Source organism: Sciurus carolinensis, chromosome 1, assembly GCF_902686445.1.
Source record: "Sciurus carolinensis chromosome 1, mSciCar1.2, whole genome shotgun sequence".
Taxonomy (NCBI): Eukaryota; Metazoa; Chordata; class Mammalia; order Rodentia; family Sciuridae; genus Sciurus; species Sciurus carolinensis.
This window is the reverse complement of record NC_062213.1, coordinates 94,628,953-94,652,375: the sequence shown is the minus strand read 5'-3', so window position 1 is coordinate 94,652,375 and position 23,423 is coordinate 94,628,953. Positions and strand designations below refer to the sequence as shown.

At 49.5% G+C, this 23,423-nt stretch overlaps 2 protein-coding genes across 2 annotated transcripts; one reads left to right on the top strand and one right to left on the bottom strand.

Moving 5' to 3' along the window:
• Positions 1 to 1,750: 1,750 nt before the first annotated feature.
• On the top strand, positions 1,751 to 12,199 carry Hcn3 (hyperpolarization activated cyclic nucleotide gated potassium channel 3). The gene is made up of 8 exons (XM_047521735.1): positions 1,751 to 2,061; positions 5,049 to 5,478; positions 6,356 to 6,517; positions 6,915 to 7,133; positions 7,491 to 7,637; positions 8,057 to 8,297; positions 9,350 to 9,514; positions 9,925 to 12,199. The coding sequence occupies exons 1-8, from the start codon at positions 1,784 to 1,786 to the stop codon at positions 10,623 to 10,625; spliced, it is 2,343 nt and encodes a 780-aa protein (XP_047377691.1). The 5' UTR covers positions 1,751 to 1,783; the 3' UTR covers positions 10,626 to 12,199.
• On the bottom strand, positions 11,631 to 22,817 carry Pklr (pyruvate kinase L/R). The gene is made up of 11 exons (XM_047521726.1): positions 22,749 to 22,817; positions 21,847 to 22,029; positions 16,676 to 16,767; positions 16,450 to 16,581; positions 16,113 to 16,299; positions 15,479 to 15,749; positions 15,209 to 15,359; positions 14,753 to 14,905; positions 14,492 to 14,658; positions 13,370 to 13,551; positions 11,631 to 12,805 (listed from the first exon to the last, which is right to left on the bottom strand). The coding sequence occupies exons 1-11, from the start codon at positions 22,753 to 22,755 to the stop codon at positions 12,699 to 12,701; spliced, it is 1,632 nt and encodes a 543-aa protein (XP_047377682.1). The 5' UTR covers positions 22,756 to 22,817; the 3' UTR covers positions 11,631 to 12,698.
• Between the last annotated feature and the right edge of the window lie 606 nt (positions 22,818 to 23,423).

Here is a 23,423-nt window from a genome sequence, read left to right as displayed (position 1 = left end):
AATGCTCAGAAAGGAAAATTGGAAGGGAAATAAAATAACTTGAGGATAACCGTATTAAAGTCAGGGAATATCAGAGTGAAGCTAGGTGGAAGATAGTCAGATGGAGATTAAATCGGTTAAAAAAAATAGTTTAGGAGAAATTCCATGATGTAGAAAAGGGGAAATGAAAGAATTGGAAAGGAGTGAAGGTTTCACTCCTGCGCTTGCCTAGATCATTCATTCATTCAACAAACACTTAATGGATGCCCACTCTATGTTCAACTTTTTACAGGCACAAGTCTCCTGTACTTCAGAATCTCATCATCTAATGTGAGACTGTCCTGTAAACAAATAATGGCAGCCCTGTAACAAGAACTTATAAATAGTGATGCCCTAGCTCCTATAAGAAACCTTTAGACTATACTCAGGGAAAGGAGTTGTAAATCTGTTTCTAGGTTTCCTAAAGGAGGTGACATCTCAACTGTTGGAAAGTGAATTGGAGGAGAACATCAGACAGAGAAAATGTTTACAAGGACCTGGAGACAAGGCAGAATAAGGCATTTCAGTTTGCAGCCCTGACTTTCAAGATAGGGATTATCAGAAGAAAGATAGTTGAAACTAGGTCCAAATTTTGCAGTGACTGGTAAATTATGCTAAAGAGCTTCAACGCGGTCCTAAAATGGGAAAGTTTGAAGGACTTTACAGCTACATTTGGATTTTAGAAGAGTAATTGGCAGTGTTGGGGATGTAGCTCAATGGTAGAGCCTAGTATGTCAGGGTTCAATACCCAGCACGAGAAAGAGAGAGAGAGAGAGAGAGAGAGAGAGAGAGAGAGAGAGAGAGAGAGAGAGAGAGAGAAGAAGAAGAAGAAGAAGAAGAAGAAGAAGAAGAAGAAGAAGAAGAAGAAGAAGAAGGAGGAGGAGGAGGGGAGGAGGAGAAGGAGGAGGAGGAGGAGAGGGTAGAGAGAGAGAGAGATGAAGGGAAGAATTTGAGAGATTTAGGAATTTATAGCACTTAACATCACATAGCATTGTGATGTACCTGTTCTTCGATCTGTCCTTGAGCACAGATGAGCATTGGTGTTATAGTATAGCTAAGAATTTTAAACGCATCTTTGTATCAGCGACCAGAGAAGAGCGGAGTTGCATTTGGTGAAGGTAGGCAGAATCAGGAAATGTACTAGGGGTTATCAGCTTGGAGGAGCTCAGAAGGAAGGAATAAGCGTAAGGAGAATGATGAGAGAAAACAAATCAGGATTGGAGGTCATGGGCGAGGATAGGAAAAAAGAATCTCAAAACCCATTTCCCAGTTCTTCCATTGGCCCCCAATCCTTCGCCTTCCCGAGTCCTACGAACGACAAAACCCTCGACCGGTTTTCCCGCCACTTGCAGGCGGCTCCACCTCCCTGGCTCTCAGTGGCTAAAAGCCCGTCAACTCTTAGGCCACTCCCTCTCCTTGGTTCAGGTTACGCTTCGCTGCCCTGGGCTCCGACACTTTGAGGGCCGCCTTCAGATTGCTAAGCCACACCCACCTCTGAGTCCCCCCAGGACGCGGGCATCATTGGTCGCACCCCCGCCTGCTCGACCAGGTCTTCGCGCGGCCCTCGCCAGGGGGCGCAGCGCAAACCCGCCCGCCAGTCTGTCGCACACACCCCCTCCGCCCCGCGAGCCGGCCGTTCCGAGCCTAAGACGCCTCCGCTGCAAGCCAGCGGGGCTACGCCGGCTCCTACTCCTGAGGGGTCGGGGGTCCCTCCCAATGGCCGCAGCGGGGTGTATGAGGCCAAGTGTGTAAGCGGGCGGTCGTCATGGAGGCGGAGCAGCGGCCAGCGGCGGGGGCCGGTGAAGGGACGACCCCTGGTCTAGAGGCGGCGCCTCCCGCTGCTCCCGCTCCAGCGACCGGGGCCTCAGGTCCGATCCCCGGGTCAGCGCCCGAGCCTAAGAGGAGGCAGCTTGGGACGCTACTGCAGCCCACGGTCAACAAGTTCTCTCTTCGGGTGTTCGGCAGCCACAAAGCAGTGGAAATCGAGCAAGAGAGGGTGAAGTCAGCGGGGGCCTGGATCATCCACCCCTACAGCGACTTCCGGTATTGGGGGCCCCGCAGGGAGGGTGGGAGTTACGGATCCCACCCCCGCGGGCAGCGACGCGGAGTCGAGGCCCGCCCCACCCTCTAGGGTCACTTCATTTCCGGCCCAGGGGTCTCCGGGTGGGGCAGGAGAGTCACCTCCCCCAACATAACCTGGGAATACCTGGGTAGGGTATCCCCGGCTGGAGATCCTCGGTGACTTGTCAGGCTGGGATGCCAGAGGGGCAAGCACACGTCAGAGGACCTCCAGAGACCTGGATTTCCCATTTCAGGAAGCCGGGACCCCATCGGGACTACAGGGAGGGACTACCCGAGTTTGGAACCCTTGCTTCCTCCTGTCTGTTTGGAGGGGATCTGGGAAATTATGTCATATCCCAAGGCTTGGGGTTAGCCTGAGGCAGAACTGAGCTTCGCTCTCTCCCCTCCTGTATCTCTACCCCCAGCACCTGCTTAGTTCAGCAGGACAGGCTACAGGAAAAATAAGAATGCTGGATAGGGCAGGGGTCCAGCCAGTCAGTTTGGTCGCTGTCCGTGGTGCTGAACGCAGGGTGTGGCGAGGCGAATACTCAGAGCAATTGAGGCAGCAAAGCAGAGCCACCATCATTGCCCAGGTGACTCTCAGAAAGAAGGAAAGGAGGTGGGGGTGGGGCCGTTTCACAGTTCCTATCAGACTGTACCTCTATATCAAGGTCGCTAGGGGAGGAGAGCAGCCCTGTCCTTGGGGGAAATGAAGGACTGCTTTTGAATGAGATGGAGATGTGTGCAAAGCTTCTAAACTGGGGAACCCAAGAAGCAGAATGGATGAAGTATGAATCTAGAGGCTCGAAACACAATTGGAGACCCAGACATTATCTTGAATCCACAGACATGCACACTTCTTAAATGTTCCTCTTCCTCCCATTGTCCTTTCCACTTCTCTCTTTACTGCCTCACTCTGACCCCTCAAGTGCACCTTTTCTAGTTCCCCATGGATCTCCCTTCCTTTCTCCAGTCCACCCTCAGATGTATCCCCAGGAGCTATATCCCCCTTATGATTGTGCTTCTTTCCATCCTTTTTACTGCATCACCCGCTGGGCTTGTGACCGCCTGTGAGTCAGGCTGTGAAGATGCTCTTATGGCTAGGCAAACCCTTTTTCCCTCCCCTCTCCCAGAATCTCACAGTACAGAATTTCTCCTCAGCAGCCCAGGAGAGAGAAAGAGGGGCCAAGGGTTTGTTGTTGAACGAAAGCACAGAGTAGGGGTTTCCTGGAGGCCTGTACTGGGACACCCCGCCACAAGCACCTTTCAGGGGCTGGGAGAATTGATTTTTCAGAGTCAGAAGGCGCTGTACCATGGGTTTATACTGGGATTAGATGTGTCCTAGAATTAAAACCAACATAGGTAATTGAGTGCCTCAGATTATCCAGTGATTTTCTGTGAGTGAAGGTTTCTCCCAACTCCCTCCCAACCTCTTTTTTCCACAGCATCTGTCACAGCAGTATAGCTCTCCCTAGCCCAAACCTTGCCTGGACTCAGTCAGTGTCCCTGTGAGCACAGGAAGGTTAGAGAGTAAGGAGTGCAGAGCTAAAAGCCTTGCTGTCTAGGATCTCCCATGAAGTTCCTCTATGTGCAGACCTATAAGATTCTATGGAGGCACTAAGGAGAGGCATTCCTGGAACACTCAAGTCAAATGGGAGGCAGGACAGACCAACCTACCCTGGAACATGAATGAGCAGATCCCCACAGAGAAACAGGATTCATAGGTCCAACTATGCTGGGGAGGAGGACTGGAGTGGGGAAGGCTGAGGAGAGTGTGGGGTACTAGACTAGGAATGGGCAGAAAACTGGAGATGGGAGAAGCAACAACCTTTTCAGAAAGCTGGGGATAAAGGGTGGGTGAGTCATAACACCAGCTAGTGCTTGTATAGCACTGTCACATCCATTGTTTAAGTGGAAATTTTTTCAACAGCCCTGTGAGATTGGAGTACTTTATGTTTCTTTTTTAACCTTTAGAATAATTAATAGTAGTGACAGATCTCATATAGTTGGGATGATATGTATACATATATACACACACACAAATATTTATCATCACTTTATATGTATATATATATATATATATATTTCAAACTGTCATGTAATAGCTATCTATGTTAAGAGGTTGCATATTGCCAGCACCACAGAAATACTCTTGTATCTCTTTCCCAAACCCATAAATATGAAAGTACCCATGAAGTGTTCTCATATTTCTTTCCCAAACCCACAATTCTTTTTATTTATTTATTTATTCATTCATTCATTTGTATTTATTGATGGTGGGGATTGAATCCAGGACCTCAAGCATGCTAAGCACACACTCTACTGCAGAACCATCCCCAATGCCATATTCTGAGTTTTATGGTACTCATTTTCTTACTTTTAAAATAGCTTTACCACTTTCTGAATCCCGAAATAATGAATGTAATTTAGTTTTGACTGTTTTTAAACTCTGTGTAAGTGAATTTATCCCATATTATCCTTATGTATCTTGCACTTCCCCCCCCCCCCAATATTAAATTTGTGAGCTTCCTCCATACTGCAGATGTAGCTGTAGTTGGGTGATTTCACAGCCATGTAGTATTTCAGTCTATGGATATATCACATATCACACAGAGTATTTATCTACTTGTCTTATTATCTACATTTTTTAGTGATGAACATTTGGGTAGTTCCCAAATTTAATTGTGTTATAAATATTCCTGTATATATTGCTGGAGTGCTTGTTTCTCTCTAGTGTGTACATATACCTAGGAATAGAATTGCTGGGTTACTGGGAATGCAAATGTTTAACTTTACTAGATGATACTGCACAATTTTCCCAAATAGCCGTTCCAAGTTTCATTCCCAGTTGCTATTAATGGTTATTCTGTTATCCCGTATTCTTGCCCATTTTGGGTGGGGGGTGTCACATTATTTTCTGTGGTTGGTGAAATATCGTGGTCTTACTCCCCATCCTGCTCCCACTTTAGGTTTTATTGGGACTTGATCATGCTGCTGTTGATGGTGGGGAACCTCATCGTACTTCCCGTGGGCATCACCTTCTTCAAGGAGGAGAATTCTCCTCCCTGGATCGTCTTCAATGTCCTCTCAGATACTTTCTTCCTGCTGGATCTGGTACTCAACTTCCGCACCGGCATCGTGGTAGAGGAAGGTGCAGAGATCCTTCTGGCCCCGCGGGCCATACGTACGCGCTACCTCCGCACCTGGTTCCTGGTTGACCTCATATCTTCCATCCCGGTGGATTACATTTTCTTGGTGGTGGAGCTGGAGCCACGGCTGGATGCTGAGGTCTACAAAACAGCACGTGCCCTGCGCATCGTTAGGTTCACCAAGATCCTCAGCTTGCTGCGGCTGCTCCGCCTCTCCCGCCTCATCCGCTACATTCACCAGTGGGAGGAGGTGGGGCAGGGAGGTGGGCAGGGGGGCTTTCAGAGCCCTTAAGCAAGGCTCTATGGGTGGGGCTCCTGGTGACTTTATAAGTGAAGCAGATGGTGAGGCTTCCATGGTTGTTTCCAAACATTCCAAAGTTGATGGGGGAGAATCAGGGATAGAAAAAGGATTCAGGGGATGAGCCTGGGGTGGGGGGCAGTGCAGAGTGTTGGGGCAGGAGGGTGGAGCACAGCAACTAGACAAACACTTTAGGGTTAGTTGATCCCAGGGTGAAGATGGGTGGGAGGAATCTGGAGCTGCAACTTCAGGACAGCAGATTACTAGTTCAGAGTATGGTCTCTGCAACCTCATGTCCTGTGGTCAGATCCCAGTTTTATTATTTAATATAGATACCTATGGTGTGGTTGTAAAGATTAAAGAACTTGATACATGTAAAGCACTTAGGCATCTGGTACCTAGTAAGTCCTTAGTAAATCAATTGTTATTACTACTGTTGTTGGAGGGGAAGATGGCAGATGGCATTAATCCTTACACACATGGCCTGGGGACATTACATTGTGAAATGCTGCCTGCCCTCTTTTTCAGGCCACACCTGGACATCTTGTGCAGTAGACCTGTTTGAGTCTCTACTGGGACACTTACTGTGTGATTCTGGGCACATAATTGGCCTCAATTTTCCTACCTATGAGAGTAGAAAACACAACCTACTTTTATATGAGCTATATATGTGTGCTATAAAACTCTACACAAATAATAGCCACATTTTTTTAAATTCAGGGAGACTGGGACAAGGGAGAAGTTCAAAGAGAATGCACAAGGCTAGGACTGGAGAAGGATCAGCAGGGAGGGGTTCCTGTCCACAGCAGCCCCTCCTCGGACTCCTCAGATCTTTCACATGACCTATGACCTGGCCAGTGCTGTGGTTCGAATCTTCAACCTCATTGGGATGATGCTGCTGCTCTGTCACTGGGATGGCTGTCTGCAGTTCCTGGTCCCCATGCTGCAGGACTTCCCTCCTGACTGCTGGGTTTCCATCAACCGCATGGTGGTGAGAAGTCCCCCAGCTCTGCTGCTCATGGGCCTTCTGAGGGCTCTTCTCCCTGAGCAGCAGGGATGGCCACAGGGAGCAGGAGGTGGGAGACAATCAAGAGAGAAGACTGGAGGAGGTGGGGAAAGAGGGAGGAGAAGGAGAAGAGACCCAGAGGAAGTTTTCGTGTGTTGGAGGGAGCAGGCAAGGAAGAGAACCTAGGCAGAAACAGGCCCCCAAGCTTCAAAGAGACCCTTTTTGCTTTGGGACCCCAGAGTCAAACAAGGGTCTCCTGGGAGGAAGGTCTGAAGTAGAAAGGGCAGGCAGGCAGAAGGACTGAAAGAGAGAAAAAGAGGAAGGTGGAGAATGAGGCTCTGAGGGGACCATGCCTAGTTCTGCAATGTACTCTGCCCACCAGAACCACTCATGGGGCCGCCAGTATTCCCATGCCCTGTTCAAGGCCATGAGCCACATGCTGTGCATTGGCTATGGGCAGCAGGCACCCGTAGGCATGCCCGACGTCTGGCTCACCATGCTCAGCATGATCGTGGGCGCCACGTGCTACGCCATGTTCATCGGTCACGCCACTGCCCTCATCCAGTCCCTGGACTCTTCCCGGCGTCAGTATCAGGAGAAGGTCAGCAGGGATAGGAGAGGGAAGGGGTGGGTGTGGAGAGGTGCTGGAGACTGGGTAGCTCCACTTAAAGCCTATTCTGATGTACGCCCTGTTGGGTCTCTTGTGTCCTTTCCTGCCCCATGTCCATTTGTCCCATACTTCTGTCCTTGGACCCCCACCCCTCTACCCATTTCTGGTTTTTTTCTTTGACTATGCTATGTGTCTTCCCCGTATCCACTGTTATCCATATATCTGGTGGTCCTGTGTATCCACATCTGGCTCCATGTTTCACCTGACTCTAACCTATGTCTGTGACCTTCCACCCCCACCTATGTCTCTCTGTATCCTCTTCCTGCTGGCCATGGGTCGGCCCTCCAGTATAAGCAGGTGGAACAGTATATGTCCTTCCACAAGCTGCCAGCTGACACTCGGCAACGCATCCATGAATACTATGAGCACCGCTACCAGGGCAAGATGTTCGATGAAGAGAGCATCCTGGGAGAGCTGAGCGAGCCTCTGCGGGAGGTGGGGCTGGGCTGGGCCCTTGAAGGTAGCTCTTCAAGGATCTGAGTTTCTGGGGGTGCTGTTTCTCAGGGTAGGAGGTACTGATCAGTAGGTACTTTTATAGGGAGTAAAGCCTGCAGAGAGCCCCATAGGAGATCAGGTATGTGGGGGGCCTTATAGAGTTAGTCTTTTTTGAAGGCCTTATGGGGGTGATGTATACATGGGTGGGATTATAGGGACTTCTGTTTGGGGGAGATGGTTCCACCAGGGCCCATGGAAAGGCTCTGAAGACAGGAGCTTAAGGATGGTCCCAAGCCCACTGTAGCATCCCCATCCTATGGCAGATCTTGACCCCAGGGTGGAGTTTCTGGAGACAGCTCAGCAGAGGCATCTCAGGGCAGGGAGTACAAGCCTACCTGACAGATCCCTCCTCTGCCCAGGAGATCATTAACTTCACCTGCCGAGGTCTGGTGGCCCACATGCCACTGTTCGCCCATGCCGACCCCAGCTTCGTCACTGCGGTGCTCACCAAGCTACGCTTTGAGGTCTTCCAGCCAGGGGACCTTGTGGTGCGTGAGGGCTCCGTGGGCAGGAAGATGTACTTCATCCAGCATGGGCTGCTCAGTGTGCTGGCACGTGGCGCCCGGGACACCCGCCTCACTGATGGATCCTACTTTGGGGGTTAGCAGACCTCAAGGAGGGTGAAGGGTGGACTGCAAACACTGGGGAGAGGGCAAATGCTCTGCACAATCAGAGCTCCAGTCCCTTCCTAGCATACTCAGTGAGAATCTCTAGGCTTGGGACCTGGGGGGTGGGGCTATACTTTTTAAAAACTTATCAGGAGTTTCCAATGCATGTAGGTAGGTCACAAATTTTGAGACAGAGGAACTTTTAAGACTCTCAGCCAGTGAAATCCAATGATCCTATGAGTTAATGGAAAAATAGGAATGAAGCAGAGCTGTCCCAGGCATTTGAACTTTGTGGAGCTGCACTGGTGTTATGATTCAGGGACCTAGCCTGTGGCAGTCAGGGAAGTTCTGCCAGCTTCCCAAAGTGACTTGAGACTCACATAACTTTTCAGCCCTCAAAATACCCACCATCCTCCAGCATCCCCATCATGTTACACTTTGACTCCTTTGGTATTATTTTTATCCTCCGAGGTAACCCTCAGTGTTTATTCAAGGGGTAGGAGGAGTGAGTTGCCCAAGGTCTGCTCCTGGGATAGAGCAGCCAGGCTGGGTCTGAGAGTTAAAATAGGAGGCCAGCAAGATCTGCCTGTTTGTCAGCTTTGATGTGGAGAGAGTAGCCAGGCATGGTAGTGTATGCCTGTAATCTCAACTACCCAGGCTAGGGTGGGAGGATTGCAAGTTCAAAGACAACCTGGGCAATTTAGCAAGACCCTGTCTCAGAATTAAAAAAAAAAAAAAAGGTGGTGTGGGCAAGGGACTGTAACTCTGGTAGAGAGCACCTCTGGTTTCATCCCTAGTACTGCCAAAAAAAAAAAAAAGGGGGGGGGGAGAAGAAGTGAGAAAGACAGGAAGCAGTCATTCAGAAATTTGTTTGGGGTTCTGGAGAGAGACAATGCTTGGAACATTTAGGGACCCTAGGGTAGAGGAAAAGCTTTAATTTCTTCCAAATCTAGGGAGGAACCTGAGACTTCTGGGTCAGCTGGTGCAGGCCCAGTGAGAGAGAGCTCTGGAAATGGGTTCTAAGCCTCCTTCCAACTTCTGCAGAGATCTGCCTGCTGACCCGGGGCCGGCGCACAGCCAGTGTACGGGCTGACACCTACTGCCGCCTCTACTCACTCAGTGTGGACCATTTCAACGCAGTGCTCGAGGAGTTCCCTATGATGCGCCGGGCTTTCGAGACAGTGGCCATGGATCGGCTACGCCGCATAGGTGAGATCAGTCTACCCTGGATCCCAGCTATGTCTAACCCCATCTCGATAGCAAGAAACAGTCTCTAGTACTTCAGTGCCACACCCAACTCACCCAATTCCCAGCAAATGCCCCCAACATGCCTTTCAATACTGCGGATCATTGTCCTTATCCCTCAATGTTTCCTACCCCTGGAAACATCCCCAAGGCTCCATGCCCTGAGGAGGCCCCTGAGAGCAGTTGTTGAACCTCACCAACTCTGATTCACAACCTCTTCTTCCAACCCCATCCACTCCTGGTTTTCATCCCCTAAACTCAACTCCACCCCCATCCCTTGACTGACATCTGGTACCTTCACATTCTTTGGCATCCAACCTCCATCTTGGATTCCTTCTCTATTATTAACTCCACACTTCTGGGACAACTTCTAGGCAAGAAGAATTCCATACTGCAACGGAAGCGCTCTGAGCCAAGTCCAGGCAGCAGTGGTGGTATCATGGAGCAGCATTTGGTGCAACACGACAGGGACATGGCTCGGGGTGTTCGGGGCCTGGCTCCAGGCACTGGAGCTCGGCTTAGTGGAAAGCCAGTGCTGTGGGAGCCACTTGTGCATGCCCCTCTACAGGCAGCTGCTGTGACCTCCAATGTGGCCATTGCCCTGACTCACCAGCGGGGCCCTCTGCCCCTCTCTCCTGATTCTCCAGCCACCCTCCTTGCTCGTTCTGCTCGACTCTCAGCAGGCTCCCCAGCCTCCCCACTGGTACCTGTCCGAGGTGGTCCTCTGCTGGCTCGGGGACCATGGGCATCCACTTCCCGCTTGCCTGCCCCACCAGTTCGAACCCTCCATGCCAGTCTATCCAGGGCAGGGCGCTCCCAGGTTTCCCTGCTAGGCCCTCCACCAGGAGGAGGTAGCCGGCGGTTAGGACCTCGGGGCCGCCCACTCTCAGCCTCCCAACCATCTTTGCCTCAGCGGGCAACAGGTGATGGCTCTCCTGGGCGGAAGAGCTCTGGAAGTGAGCGGCTGCCCCCCTCAGGGCTCCTGGCCAAGCCTCCAGGGACAGCCCAGCCTCCCAGGCCACCAGTGCCTGAGCCAGCCACCCCCCGGGGCCCCCAGCTCTCTGCCAACATGTGAAACCTTTGGTTACACAGGCCTTAGCTATTGGGGTGCAAGAGTGTGTGCCCAATGACAGATGCCTCTCGGGGAAAGGCCGAGGGAACCTGAAACACTGCCCTATGGAAATGTCTGCCCTTACCACCATGAACATGTTCTCTGTATCCTCAGCTCAAGCAGCCGCAGCCTGTCTAACATCCTAATCCATTCACTATTTGTCCCTATGTACTGAGTGCCTACCATGCTCAAGGCACCGTGCCAGGCTCTGTATGTCTCCACTGCCAAGTAGAAGTGACCCAAAGCCCTTTGACAAGGGCATTCCCTGGCCAGGGTCCTGCCAGGTGCAGGCCTGGACCCATGACCCCACCTTTATTAAGCACAAGTACTTGCCATGATCATCACTGCCAAGTAATTAGATGTCTCTGTTTCTCTGCCAATGACCCTGCAGGTTCTGCCCCATGTGGTTATCTTCTTGTCCCCTTAGCATAGCTGGGCACTGTCAATTACTTGTGCCCTCATTGCTGCCAACAAATGTCTTGAATCCTGACTGTGGGCATCTACCTTTGCCCTCTTACTGCCACCTATGGACCCACCCAGACAATGCCAAGTGGGAACACACATCTACCCAGTTCCCTGCAGTCTCTGTCTATGTGGTAGAACTGTTTTTGTAAACTGGGAGCTGCCTCTTCCCTGTGCCTCCTGCCCCAGTGGTATATCCCCCTTAAGGCTAAGGGATAATTCACACCTCCTTACTGTACTAGCCTAGATCCCACCTGGGTAGAGGGCAAGTATCTGAATCCTTATATTGATCTCTTCTTTCCTTTTATATTTGTCTTACTCATTTATTAATTTTATTTATTCATTTACTAATTTGACTTATCAATTCATTTAATCCTTTATCTGTCCTTCCCCACCACCTGGGAGGGAGATGGGAGGAGCAGGAGGAGGCAGGATTCCTCCACACCAACTCTTATGGTCCTTATGCAGTGCCATCAGCAATATCAAACCCCCTCCCTACTTAGGTAAGGGCAGGAGGAGCCCACCCAAGATGGGGAGGAGGACTATTTTTATCTTTGGTTTTTTTTTCTCTTCTGAGTCTGCTGTTGGTGCAGGAGTAAGGAGGGATCCAAGGTATCCAAGCCTGGGGAAGGGCAGCCAGCCTGCCCCTCTACCTTCTCAGGGACAAGAGTAATCCCTTACCCACCCACTCTGTCCCCTCTCCTACTGTGCAGTATCAAAGAATGTGGGGCCAGGACCCAAAATCTTCTGGGTGGGGAGTTCTGGGGTTCTTGGTGTGTGGGAGAAGTTTTATAATTGCTCCCAAATAGCTGGGTTTAAAAGAAAATAGAGACACTCATTTTGGCTCTTGGTTTGTGTGTGGGAACAAAGTGGGTGTGAAGGAATTTCTGGGTGCAGGAGGGGGCTTGTGGCCCAGCAAAGCAATGAGGTAGCCATGAGAGCAGCCAGGGGGAGCCAGTCTGCAAGCTCAGTCCCAAGACTGTAAAGTCAGTGATAAGATCAACTTGCCTGGCTCTTGATTCTCCTCAGCTTCCCCCAAAGTGTGGCCCCCTGATGTGACTGTCAGTCACCATGAAGGGATAGCCTGCCCTGGCTTGAGACTATCAGGGGGAGGTGTCACTCTTCTCAGGAGATGCTCTGGTGATCATGAGGGCCACACAGAACATCATACTGCATGGTATGCAATGTTTTAAAATAGTGGTTCAGTGGAGACTAGACAGGATCACCTGTCTCTGCTCCCCAACCCCAGGGATGAGAAACCTGAAAGAAAAGAATTAAGCAGCCAAGCTGGGATTAAAGGCTCAGGGCATCTTAGAGTCTGGCTGAGCGGATTGGATGTGGGGAATATACAATTGGTGCTGCTGGGTGGCCAGTGGATAATTGGACACAGATTTTCAAGGCCTGTGTGAAATGCAGAGGGGGAGGGGAACCCTACACAGGGCTAGATGGCAGATATGGTCTAGGATAGGGACATGGGAGTAGAGAGACTTAGAAATGGGGCGGTGGGGGACTGTGTGTTGGAGGGAACAGTGTGGGGAGGAAGGGTTGGACTGGATCAGAGCGGGAAGGGGCATCTTAGGATATGCTCAGCACTCGCATGATGTTGGTATAGCCAGAGCCAGGTCGCCAGCCTGTCACCACAATCACCAGATCCCCAATACGGAGAAAGCCACGGAGTTTTCCTGGGGGAGGGAAAGAAGATGATAGTCATTGAGTGACCCAGACCAGCCCAGTAATAAGAATCAGCTACCACCCGCAAACACCTTCGAGGCTACCCTGTGGGAAATGACCAACCTGAAGTGAACTGGTGGCACTGCAGGGAATGTAACCACTGCAGTATATTAAAGCTGTAGTGTGTCAGTGGTGAGGAAGTGGATGCGTGGTTGCTAAGTAGCAAGGCTGTCCACTTGTAAAAAGAGGTCAGGTAAGATCATATGACAATTGTCAATTTGATTTTCATTCCAGCTGTTCAGTTTTCTCCTCTCTCCTCTTGCTTCTATGTCATACTGGGCTCTAGCCACCTGGCACAGACAGCAGCTGGGGTGACTTAGGGATGGCTCCGCCCTCTCTCTCAGCTTAACTCCCACCCCCAGAATCCAAGCTACTTCTGTCTTAGTGACTCTTATAGGGAAAATCTGGAATCAAAGGAGAGGGGTAAGGCTTTTTTGAGTGGTGTGGGAAGCCAGGTTGGGGACTCCTAATACAAATGCCAAGGGAGGGAAGGGAGGGATGTCTAGGAGTCTCACCACTTTGAATGCCAAATTGGACCCGGCGATCCACATCATCTGCCCAGATAGCCTCTGGAGGTTCACGATAGAGCAAGGGGAAAACTCCTCGGCATAGGTTGACCTGGCGGGCAGCCTGGGCAGAGCGGGTGACAGCAATGACTGGGGCTCGAGGTCGATACCGAGACAGAAGCTGGGCCGATCTGAAGAAGAGCAAGAGGGTGTTGAAGCAGGAAGCCAGAGCTTGAATTGTGGTTCTAGGTGTCACCAGGAAGCTGTGCAACCCTGGGGAAGTCATCATACTTCTCTGGGCCTTAATTTTCTTGTCTGTAAAATAAGAGTACCTGCCTTTTCTACCACACAATAGAAATATACCAAATTATATAATAAGGAGAAACCTCTTTAAAAGCTTAAATCTGCCGGGCGCAGTGGCACACACCTCAGCAGCTTGAGGAAGATGGTGAGTTCAAAGCCAGCCTCAGCAAGAATGAGGCACTAAGCAACTCAGTGAGACCCTGTCTCTAAATCAAATACAAAATAGGGCTACAGATGTGGCTCAGTGGTCAAGTGCCCCTGAGTTCAATCCCTGGTACCTTGGGAAAAAAACAAACAAACAAAGCCATTTGGAGAGTGTACATTTATATAGTACTTAATTTATATATACTACTTAATGTGCCTTGTTAATCCTCAAAACTCCATGAGAAACAGTGGCTAACTTACAAAGACCTGAGGGTACAGAACAGGGTTATAGAGTCCAGGTGAGTTATCCAAGGTCTGTCTCATTGCTAAGTTTCATAGCAAAGACTTGAACTCAGACTCACTGGCCCATCTGCAACACCTTAGAATTGTAAGACTCTCCTGGCTAAATGAACTTGCCCCTGAGACCTAGGAACCCAAATGCCCGGAAGCCAACATGCCAAATGATGCCACTGTCTCCTTTCAGTCCCCTGGAACTAGATGATGTGAGTACTTGTGCACTCCAAGCTCTCCCTCACCTGGCCTCTAGTCCTCATAGCTACCTCTCTTCTTGCCCTGGAGTACTGGTCTTCATCCCTGGTGACCAGATAACACCCAGGTCCATGGCCCATTCCAGCCTACCCTTAACCCAAAGCCCAATCTGAACTTCCCAGTGTCCCTTCTTACCGGCCAGTAGTGGTCAGAACAATGATGGCAGCAGCACAGCACTTGAAAGCAGCCTCCACAGCACCAATGGCAGTGACCTCAGTGGGGTCACGGCTCAGTGGCGCTGCCCTGCGTAGCTCCTCAAACAACTGCCGGTGGTACACTGCGGCCTCTGCCTCCCGAGCAATCTGCAGGTACCAGAAGGTCAGGCTGGCAAGGGGCTCTGGGGTACAAAAAGAGTTTGGGTCCCTGGCCCATTTGCTTTTCATTCTGAGCTCCTACCGCATGTTGCATCTTTACAGCCTCCACAGGGAAGCGGCCCTTGGCGGTCTCCCCTGACAGCATTATGCAGTCTGCCCCATCCAGTACAGCATTGGCCACATCGCTGGTCTCTGCCCTTGTTGGCCGGGGCTTAGTGATCATGCTCTCCAGCATCTGGGGGACACCATGAACGTCAGTGGTATGGAGCACACTCTCATTGGGGTCCTTGCCCAAGATACTACTCTGACACTTAAACTCCCAGAATTCTCTGAAAGTCAGGATCACAGTCACAAGCTGTATGACCTTGGCAGTTCAGTTTCCTCAACTGAAAAGGAGGGTCACAATGTCTCGACCAAACTTCAATAATTGAGGATCAAACACTGGACAGCAAAGTGTGCTGTAGACCTAAGGTGTGGCTATTCACCCTCAGTGACCCCAAGACCACAAAGCGTCCCAGCCCCAAGGATCACTCCAGACCTGAGTGGCGCAGACAACAGGCTTGCCTGCCAAGTTGCAACGCCCAATCATCATCTTCTGAGCCAGGAAAACCTTTTCAGCTGGGATTTCGATGCCCAGGTCTCCCCGTGCCACCATGATACCATCGCTCGCTTCTAGGATTTCATCAAACCTGGGTGGTTGGAGGAATTAGGGCTGGAGCAGAGCCTGGAGATGCCATGGAGAAGTAGGCAGAAGAGTAGTGGTGGGGAGTGCTAATAGTGCCTAATGGGAACAAAGACCAAGCCTCACTTCTTCACGCCTTCATGGTTCTCGATTTTGCTGATGATTTTGATGCTCTGTCCTTCTGGTCCCAGAGCAGCCCGGACTGCAGTCACATCGCTAGCTTTCCGTACAAAGGAGGCAAAGATGATGTCCACTCCATGCTCCACCCCGAAGCGGAGGTCCCAGACATCTTGCTCGGACAGCCCAGGCAGGTCAACCTCTGCACCCGGCAAGTTTACGCCCTTTCTGCTGCCTAGGACGCCACCGTTCTCCACTTCGGTTACTAGTCCCTCTGGGCCTGGGGGCATGCAGAGAACCAGCGTCTGTGAGGACGGTGACTGGGACACAGTAACCACAGAGGGGACAGTAGGCTTGGAGCCTCAAGAGATCAGGAACCTTGTCCTACTTATTTCCCCGCCCTTGTTCTGGGCTTCTGCGCCAAACAGGCAGTTGGTGGACGCCTGTGCAAGAAATAACCAACCCTCAAGTCCAGCTCAAACCCAGGGTGAAAGCAGAAATCTGGAGGTTGAGGACTCCTGGGAAGGTTGGGGAAGGACACATGGCCAGGGGAAGGTGTCGGTCTAAGGGTGAATGGGGGAACCAAAGGGAAAAGAATGTGCCCAGCGTTTGGGCGTGGTCAGGGCGGGAGGAGAGTCCGCACCGATTTTCCGGACCACTAGGGAGATGAGTCCATCGTCAATGAAGATGCGGCCCCCCACCGGCACGACCCGGATGATATTGGGGTAGTCCACCCACACGGTGTTCGCGTCCCCCCGCGTCCGGAACGCCGGGTCCACAGTCACTAGCACTTCGGAGCCCTTCACGATCTCCACTTCGCATTCCGGACCCTAGGGGCAGAGCCAGAACAGACCTAAGTCCTGTACGCACATTGTCCCAGACCGGTCTCCCGGGCTCCACCCTGGCCCCGCCCAATTCCCTCCGCGCTCTGGGGTCGGTTCTCCACCTTAGACCCGGTGGGTCCCAGCCCTGCGGCTCACCCCCTGCAGGATTCCAGTACGTATCTCCGGTCCCTTGGTGTCCAGAGCGATGGCCACCGGCCGGTAGCTGAGCGGGGAAGTTGCAAAGCTCTCCACTGCCTCTCGAATGTTAACGATGGACTCGGCGTGGTACTGGAGAGGAAGAGGAAGCAAGATTTTCAGGGAAGGTGGCTAGGACTTGGGGCATCCTCCAACCCCGCCCTCAACCCCCTTCACTCCCCGCAACCTCATGGGTGCCGTGGGAGAAGTTGAGTCTTGCAATGTTCATCCCGGCCTTGATCATCTCCTTGAGGCGCTCCACGGAGCGAGAGGCAGGCCCTGGAACCAGAGATCCCGCTCAGACTACTTTTCCCCAAACCTGGCAAGTCCGTCACCACCCTCCTCCTGGAGTCCAGTTACCTGACCTTTATTCCTTAATGTAACCCCTGCACACAGGTTACAAACTCTTTTTCTTTCTGCAGTCCCTTTGGGGAAGCAGTGCTGTGTGATTCTTAGAGAAAGGTAACCTCAGCCAGGCCCTAAGTAAAGATGTTGGTAAGTGACCTAAATTCTGTAGTGTGGGGGTTACCACAGGGTTGGAGGCGGGTAGGAATGAGACTTTAAAGCTGAGAGGCCTCATTGACAGGTCTGAGTACTAGCTCATTCCTACTCTGCAGGGCAGAGACCAGGTTGGCTAACCTCTCCTATCCAAAGCCAATTTTTTGACTTGTGTACTAGGTCTTCATTTTCTCACCTGCCTAAGGACACAGTTCAGCCATTCTCTCATTCTCTATGTCATCAATCCTTTAATTTTTACTGGATCATTCCCATCAGCTTGTAAACCTGCTGTTAATTTTCATCATTTAAAAAGTTATCTTGGGGCTGGAGATATAGCTCAGTTGGTAGAATGCTTGCCTTGTAAGCACAAGGCCCTGGGTTCAATCCCCAGCACTGCAAAAAAGAAAAAAAAAAAAAAAAAAAGTTATCCTGCCGGTGGGGGTAGCACAGGCATTTTATCCTGAAAGCTTGGGAGCCTGAGGCAGGAGGATCACAATTTCAAAGCCAGGTTCAGCAACTTAGAGAAGCCCTAAGCAACTTAGTGAGACCCTGTCTCTAAATAAAATACAAAAAAGGGCTGGGGATGTGGTTCAGTGGTTAAGCGCCTGTGGGTTCAATCCCCGGTACAAAAAAAAAAAAAAGTTTTCTCAATCACAGGTTCCCCACTACAATCCTATTTTTTTGTTCTCCTTTATAGCAAAACTCAAAACTCATTGCAAGAGTTATCTCTATACCTGTTTCCTCCAATTCCCTTCCCCTGTTCTTCCTGGAACCTACTCCCTTCAGGTGTTGGTCCCCATCTCTCCACTGCATCTGGTCAGTCACCAAGGTCACCAAGAACCTCTGTGTTGTTAAATGTGATGATCAATTCTCAGTCCTCACCCACCTGACCCATCAGAAACATTTGACTTACATTTTCCTTTATAAAGATTTATTTAGTGACTGGTTACAGTGGTACACATCTGCAATCCCAGTAACTTGGGAGGCTGAGACAATTTTGCTAGTTCAAAGCCAGCCTCAGTAATTTAGCAAGGCCCTCAGCAATTCAGTGAGACCCTGTCTATAAATAAAACACAAAAAGGGCAGTGCCAGGGATCAAACACAGGGCCTTGTGCATATTAGGCAAGTACTCTACCACACTGAGCCATGTTCCCAGCACTACATCTGCTTTTTTTGTTTTTCTTTCTCTCTCTCTCTCTTTCTTTCTTTTTCTTTCTTTCCCTCCCTCCCTCCCTCCCTCCCTTCCTTCCTTCCTTCCTTCCTTCTTTCTTTCTTTCCCTTTCTTTCTTTCTTTCTTTCTCTTTATTTCCTTCTTTCTTTCTGTCTTTTTTTTCAATGCTGGGGATAGAACCCAGGGCTGCTTTACCACTGAGTTACATGTCCAGTTCTTTCTTTTTTAATTTTGAGACAGAGGCTTGCTAAATTGCTGAGATGTGCCTAGAACTTTCGAACCTCCTGCCTCAGCCTCCTGAGTTGTTGGCATTACAGGTGTGCACCACACACCTTCTTGAGACACCTTCTTCACTTGACCTCTAGGACACCATGTTTCTTGGTTTACCCCTACCTCACTGGCTCCTTCTCAATCTTTTTTCCTCATTCCTTACCTTAATAGTAGATGACCTGTTCTCCTGTCTTTTTTTTTTTTTTTTTTTTTTCTTTTCCAGGTACTGAGCTACATCCTCAGACTGTTTTGTTTTGTTTTGTTTTGTTTAGCAGTGCTAGGCATTGAACCCTAGGCCCTAAGCAAGTGATTTGCCATTGAGCTGCATCACCAGCCCCCTTACTATTTAGTATTTTGAAACCAGGTTTTGTTAAGTTGTCTTTGAGCTGAATTTATGATCCTCGTGCCTCAGCCTCCAAATAGCTGGGGTTACAGGTGTGTGCCACCTTGCCTGGCTTCATCTCTGTCATTTTATTTTTTTATTTTATTTTTTGCTGGTCCTTGAACATGTTAAGCATGCACTGTACCATTAAGCTACATTCCCAGCCATTGTCTCTATCATTTTCCCTTCATTCTTTGGTAATCTCAGGCCCATCTGTAGGCAGACAACTTCCAAATTTATATCGCCATTGTAGACCTTGCTCCTAAACCTCGAGTTGTATATTGGATTGACTGCCTACTCTGTATCACCCTTGGATTTATTTATTTATTTTTTTGAAGGCCATGGAAAACAACAACCCCCAGGGTAAAAGGGAAATAATAACCCCCAGGGAGAAAGAAGGACAATGAGTCCCAGGGAGAGAAGGAAAACAATGGGCCCTGGACTTTCACAATTTCCTACTCTACAACTATATCCCTGACTGTCCAACTGACACATTCTGCTATAATTAAGTCTCTAATGATTAAGTCACACTAAACATTTTGCTAAGATTAACTCTCACTTAAACCCAATAAAAATCAGACCCCTCTTGTACCAGTTACATTTTCTCCCCTGAAAATGTGCCTTTCCACAGCTTAATAAAGAAAGCCTTGCAGATCCGTCGAGATCTCTCACCATTTCGGTTACTTTTGCTTTCATTTTTTGTACTAGGAATTGAACCCAGGTGTACTTTGCTGCTGAACTACATCCCCAGACCTCTTTTCTTTTCTCTTTCTTTCTTTCTTTTTAAATGTATTTATCTTTTATTTTGAGAAAGGGTCTCGCTAAATTGCCTAGCGCCTCACTAAGTTTTTGAAGCTGGTCTTGAACTTGCACTCCTCCTGCCTCAGCCTCCGCACCTGGGATAATAGGCATATGCCACTGCACCAGGCCCCTTGAATGTTTAATGCACCTCAAACTCAACACAACCCTAACCTTCCCACTAGTCTTTCCTGCTGACTGCTAGTTCCTCAGGCCCAAAACCTTGCAGTCAACTGGGTGTGGATTTATGTGCCTGTAACATCAGCTACTGGCAGGGGGCTCCTGCAACAGGAGGATCGCAAATTTGAGGCCGGCTTTAGCAACTTAGTGAGACCCTATCTCAAAATTAAAAAAATAAAATAAAAAGGGCTTGGGATGTAGTTCAGTGGTTGGGTACCCCTGGTTTCAATCCCTAGGACTGGAAAACCAAAACAAAAGAAATAAATTAATAAATCTTGTAGTCAGCCTTGACTTCTTTCTCCCCAACCCCCACTGTATCCATTTAATTGATCCATAAGGAAATCTTGTCTTCTGTACCTTTAAAATACATTCAGAATCTGACTGCTTCTGGCCACCTCCACTGCCACCACCTGGGCTGAGCCGGAAGTACTGCGGGAACAGCTCTATCCTTGCTCTATCCTTGCCCGGTCCCACCCCACCCCCAATCTATTTTCAATCTAGCAGCTTGGGTGGTTCTGCTAAAATATAAGTAAAAACTTGTCACACCCCCCCCCCCCCGCGCAAGACCCTGCAAGTCTTCCGTTTCATCTGGAGGAAAACTCAACTCAAATTCTGAAAATGGCCTACAAAGCTCCACTTGATCCATCCCTGCCCTCAGTCTCTTCATATCTGCTGCCTTTGCCCCTTAATGGTTTTTAGCTATTCCGGCTTTCTTAGGACTTTGGCACTGACAATTCCCTTTGCCTGGAACTCTCTTCCGGAGCTCTCAGCAGGGCTAATTCTCCCACCTCCAGGTCTTTGTTTCAGTCTCCTTTTCTTCATGATGGCTGCCCTGACTTCCTGAATCAGGACTAGACCCTGCCTCCCACTCTTACACCCCTGTTGCCCCTTACTACACTCCATTTTTCTACAGTACTTATCAGTTTCTAACCCACTAATTATTTACTTATTTTTTAAAGTTTTAAATTGTTTATATGTGTGTGTGTGTGTGTGTGTGTGTGTGTGTGTATTTTAGTTGTCAATGGACCTTTATTTTATTTATTTATATATGGTGCTGAGAATTGAACCCAGTGCCTCACACATGTTAGGCAAGTACTCTATCACTGAGTCACAACCCCAGCCCTATTTGCTTATTTTTAGTTTTTATTTTATTTCTTGGTGGAACAGAGGATGGAAACCAGGGCCTCATGCATACTGTCTACTGAGCTACATCCTGAAAAGGGAACTAAACCCCGGCCTTGACAGGCTGCATAGAGGGCATGAAAGATTCCAGGAAGGCTACTAGATTAGGACTGGCCTTTGGCAAACAACCAATCGGAGGCTAACAAGTTGATGCCTAGCATTCCAAACCATATAAGTCAAAATGTTAAGACCTGGGTACCCTAAACCAATGGAAACATGCCAAATCACACATGCTGAAAGATCAGCCAATTGTGTACTCTGCTTTGTTCAAATTTCCCGCTCTACTGTGGAGCTCATAAAATCCCACTGAATCAAGACCCGGGACTCTCAGCCAGTACCTGCTGCATCAGTGAATGCTGTGAGAGCATGCAATAAAGACCCTTTTGCTTTTGCATCGGAGATGGCTCCCTGGTAGTCTTTGGGGATTCATGATCTGGGCACAACACATCCCTTGCCCATTTAAATTTTTTTTTTTTTTTTGTACTGGAGATTGAACCCAAGGATAATTTTCCACTGAGCCATACCCCCAGCCCTTTTTATATTTTATTTTATTTTATTTATTAATTTTTTTTTGCGGTGCTGGGGATCGAACCCAGGGCCTTGTGCTTGCAAGGCAAGCACTCTACCGACTGAGCTATCTCCCCAGTTCCTATATTTTATTTTGAGATAAGGTCTTGCTAAATTGCTGAGGTTGGACTCAAACTTATGATCCTCCTGCTTCAGCCTTGGGAGTTGCTGGGATTACAGACGTGCACTATCACACCCAGCATCAAACACTTGTTGAACGAATGACTGTGTCAAAAATGGAGAAGTCTCAAAGGAGGAGAAAGTTGAAGAAGTACCTTGAGACACACCATTTTCTGAACATGGGTCTTACCAATGGTGGCGATGATGCTGGTGCTGCGAGCGGCCACAGGCTCGGAGTCAATATCCAGCAGGCAGAGATGTTCCAGGAAGGTGTCTGCCATAGCGGCTGACAGCTGCTGCTTCTGGAAGAAGGCAGTGCCCAGCTCCTGGGTCAGCTGGGCCACACTGGCACGCCGCAGATACCCCGCAGGCCCTGTAGTAGAAAGGGGCTGAGTAGGTTCATGTGCCTGCCTTTCCTCCCCACACTTCATCTCAGCATGCCCTGTCCTCCTTTCCTCAGGTCTCCAGTTTTGTGTGGAGCCCTTCACACATACATTATCTTATTTACTCCCAGCAGTTCCATAAACAGGTATTATTAAACATTCTATAATTATCCCAATTTTACAGATAAGGAAACAAGGTCTGAGAAAGATGAAATAAAGTGCCCAAGATCAGATAACTTCTAAGTAACAGAAAGAGCGTTCAAATTTAGGTCTAACTGTAAGACTAATTCTAAACTCAAGTTCTTTTTTTGAGGCCCAGTCTGGCCCCAAACTTGCCATCCTCTTGCCTCAGTCTCCTGAGTTGCTGGGATTACAGTCATCAACACTATGCCCAGCTAGTCTCAAGTTCTTATCACTCAGCTGTACTGATCCCTTATAACCCCAAACTGCTTGCTCCTCAGCTGCTGACTTTCCTCAGTCTCAGCCTCCCCTGATGTCTGGTTCCCAGGGGCACCTCATTATCCAGTCTTAGTATCACCCAGTTCTGTCTCCTAAGGTCCCTGTTTACTTCCTTAAAACCCCTGGCAATTGACTGGCTTCCCTACCCCTACTGAGTTCCTTCAGTCCACTCAGTGCTGCTCTAGGCCCAGGTTTGGGGCCCTGTAGCTTGATCCTGCCCAGCCCAGAGGAGCCCCATGTCCAGACGCACCTTCCATGCTACTGTACCCTTCCCCGTCTCTGTAGTTCTGCTTCACGTTGTAGCGCTATCAGAGGCACGAGGCCCAGCTGGGCTGAGTATTGGTTAAAGTGTCACCAGAGTCTTTCCTGCCAATGGAAGCTAGGGACCAGAGTCCAGGAACCATGGGACTGCCCCATAATTCCCATGTTGCAGGCTCCCTTCTGGCCAGTCTTCAGGGCCTTGACAAGAGGCCCAAACCAATGTCAGTAATTTAATACGGAGGACCTCTGATAAACATGGATAGTCCCCGAATTCCTCCAACTCCCATTCCAGATTTCCACCCTTGTTTTCCCTTCTGTTCAGTGATTTCCATTCCCCTTCTTACCTCCTGGAGCCCCGATTAGGACAGACTTTGCTAAGTCTTTTTGGGACTGAGAGATCCATGACCAAAGTTGCTGGGGTGGAATGTTCTCCTGGATTGACATGCTTCCAAAGCGTGGACCTAGGGCTGCCAGAACCGTGGACAGGGAGGAGAGAATGACAAAATTGCTGTTCTTATCTAAGTGAGCCAGAAAATAGAAAAGGGGCACACCCAGTAGCAGCCCCATCCCCACACAGAATCCCTCCCCCAGACCTGCCAGCTCTCTGCCCCTGCCTCTGCCATTCCCCTATCTCATTCAACTTCTTTCCTTCCTGCTTGCTTTC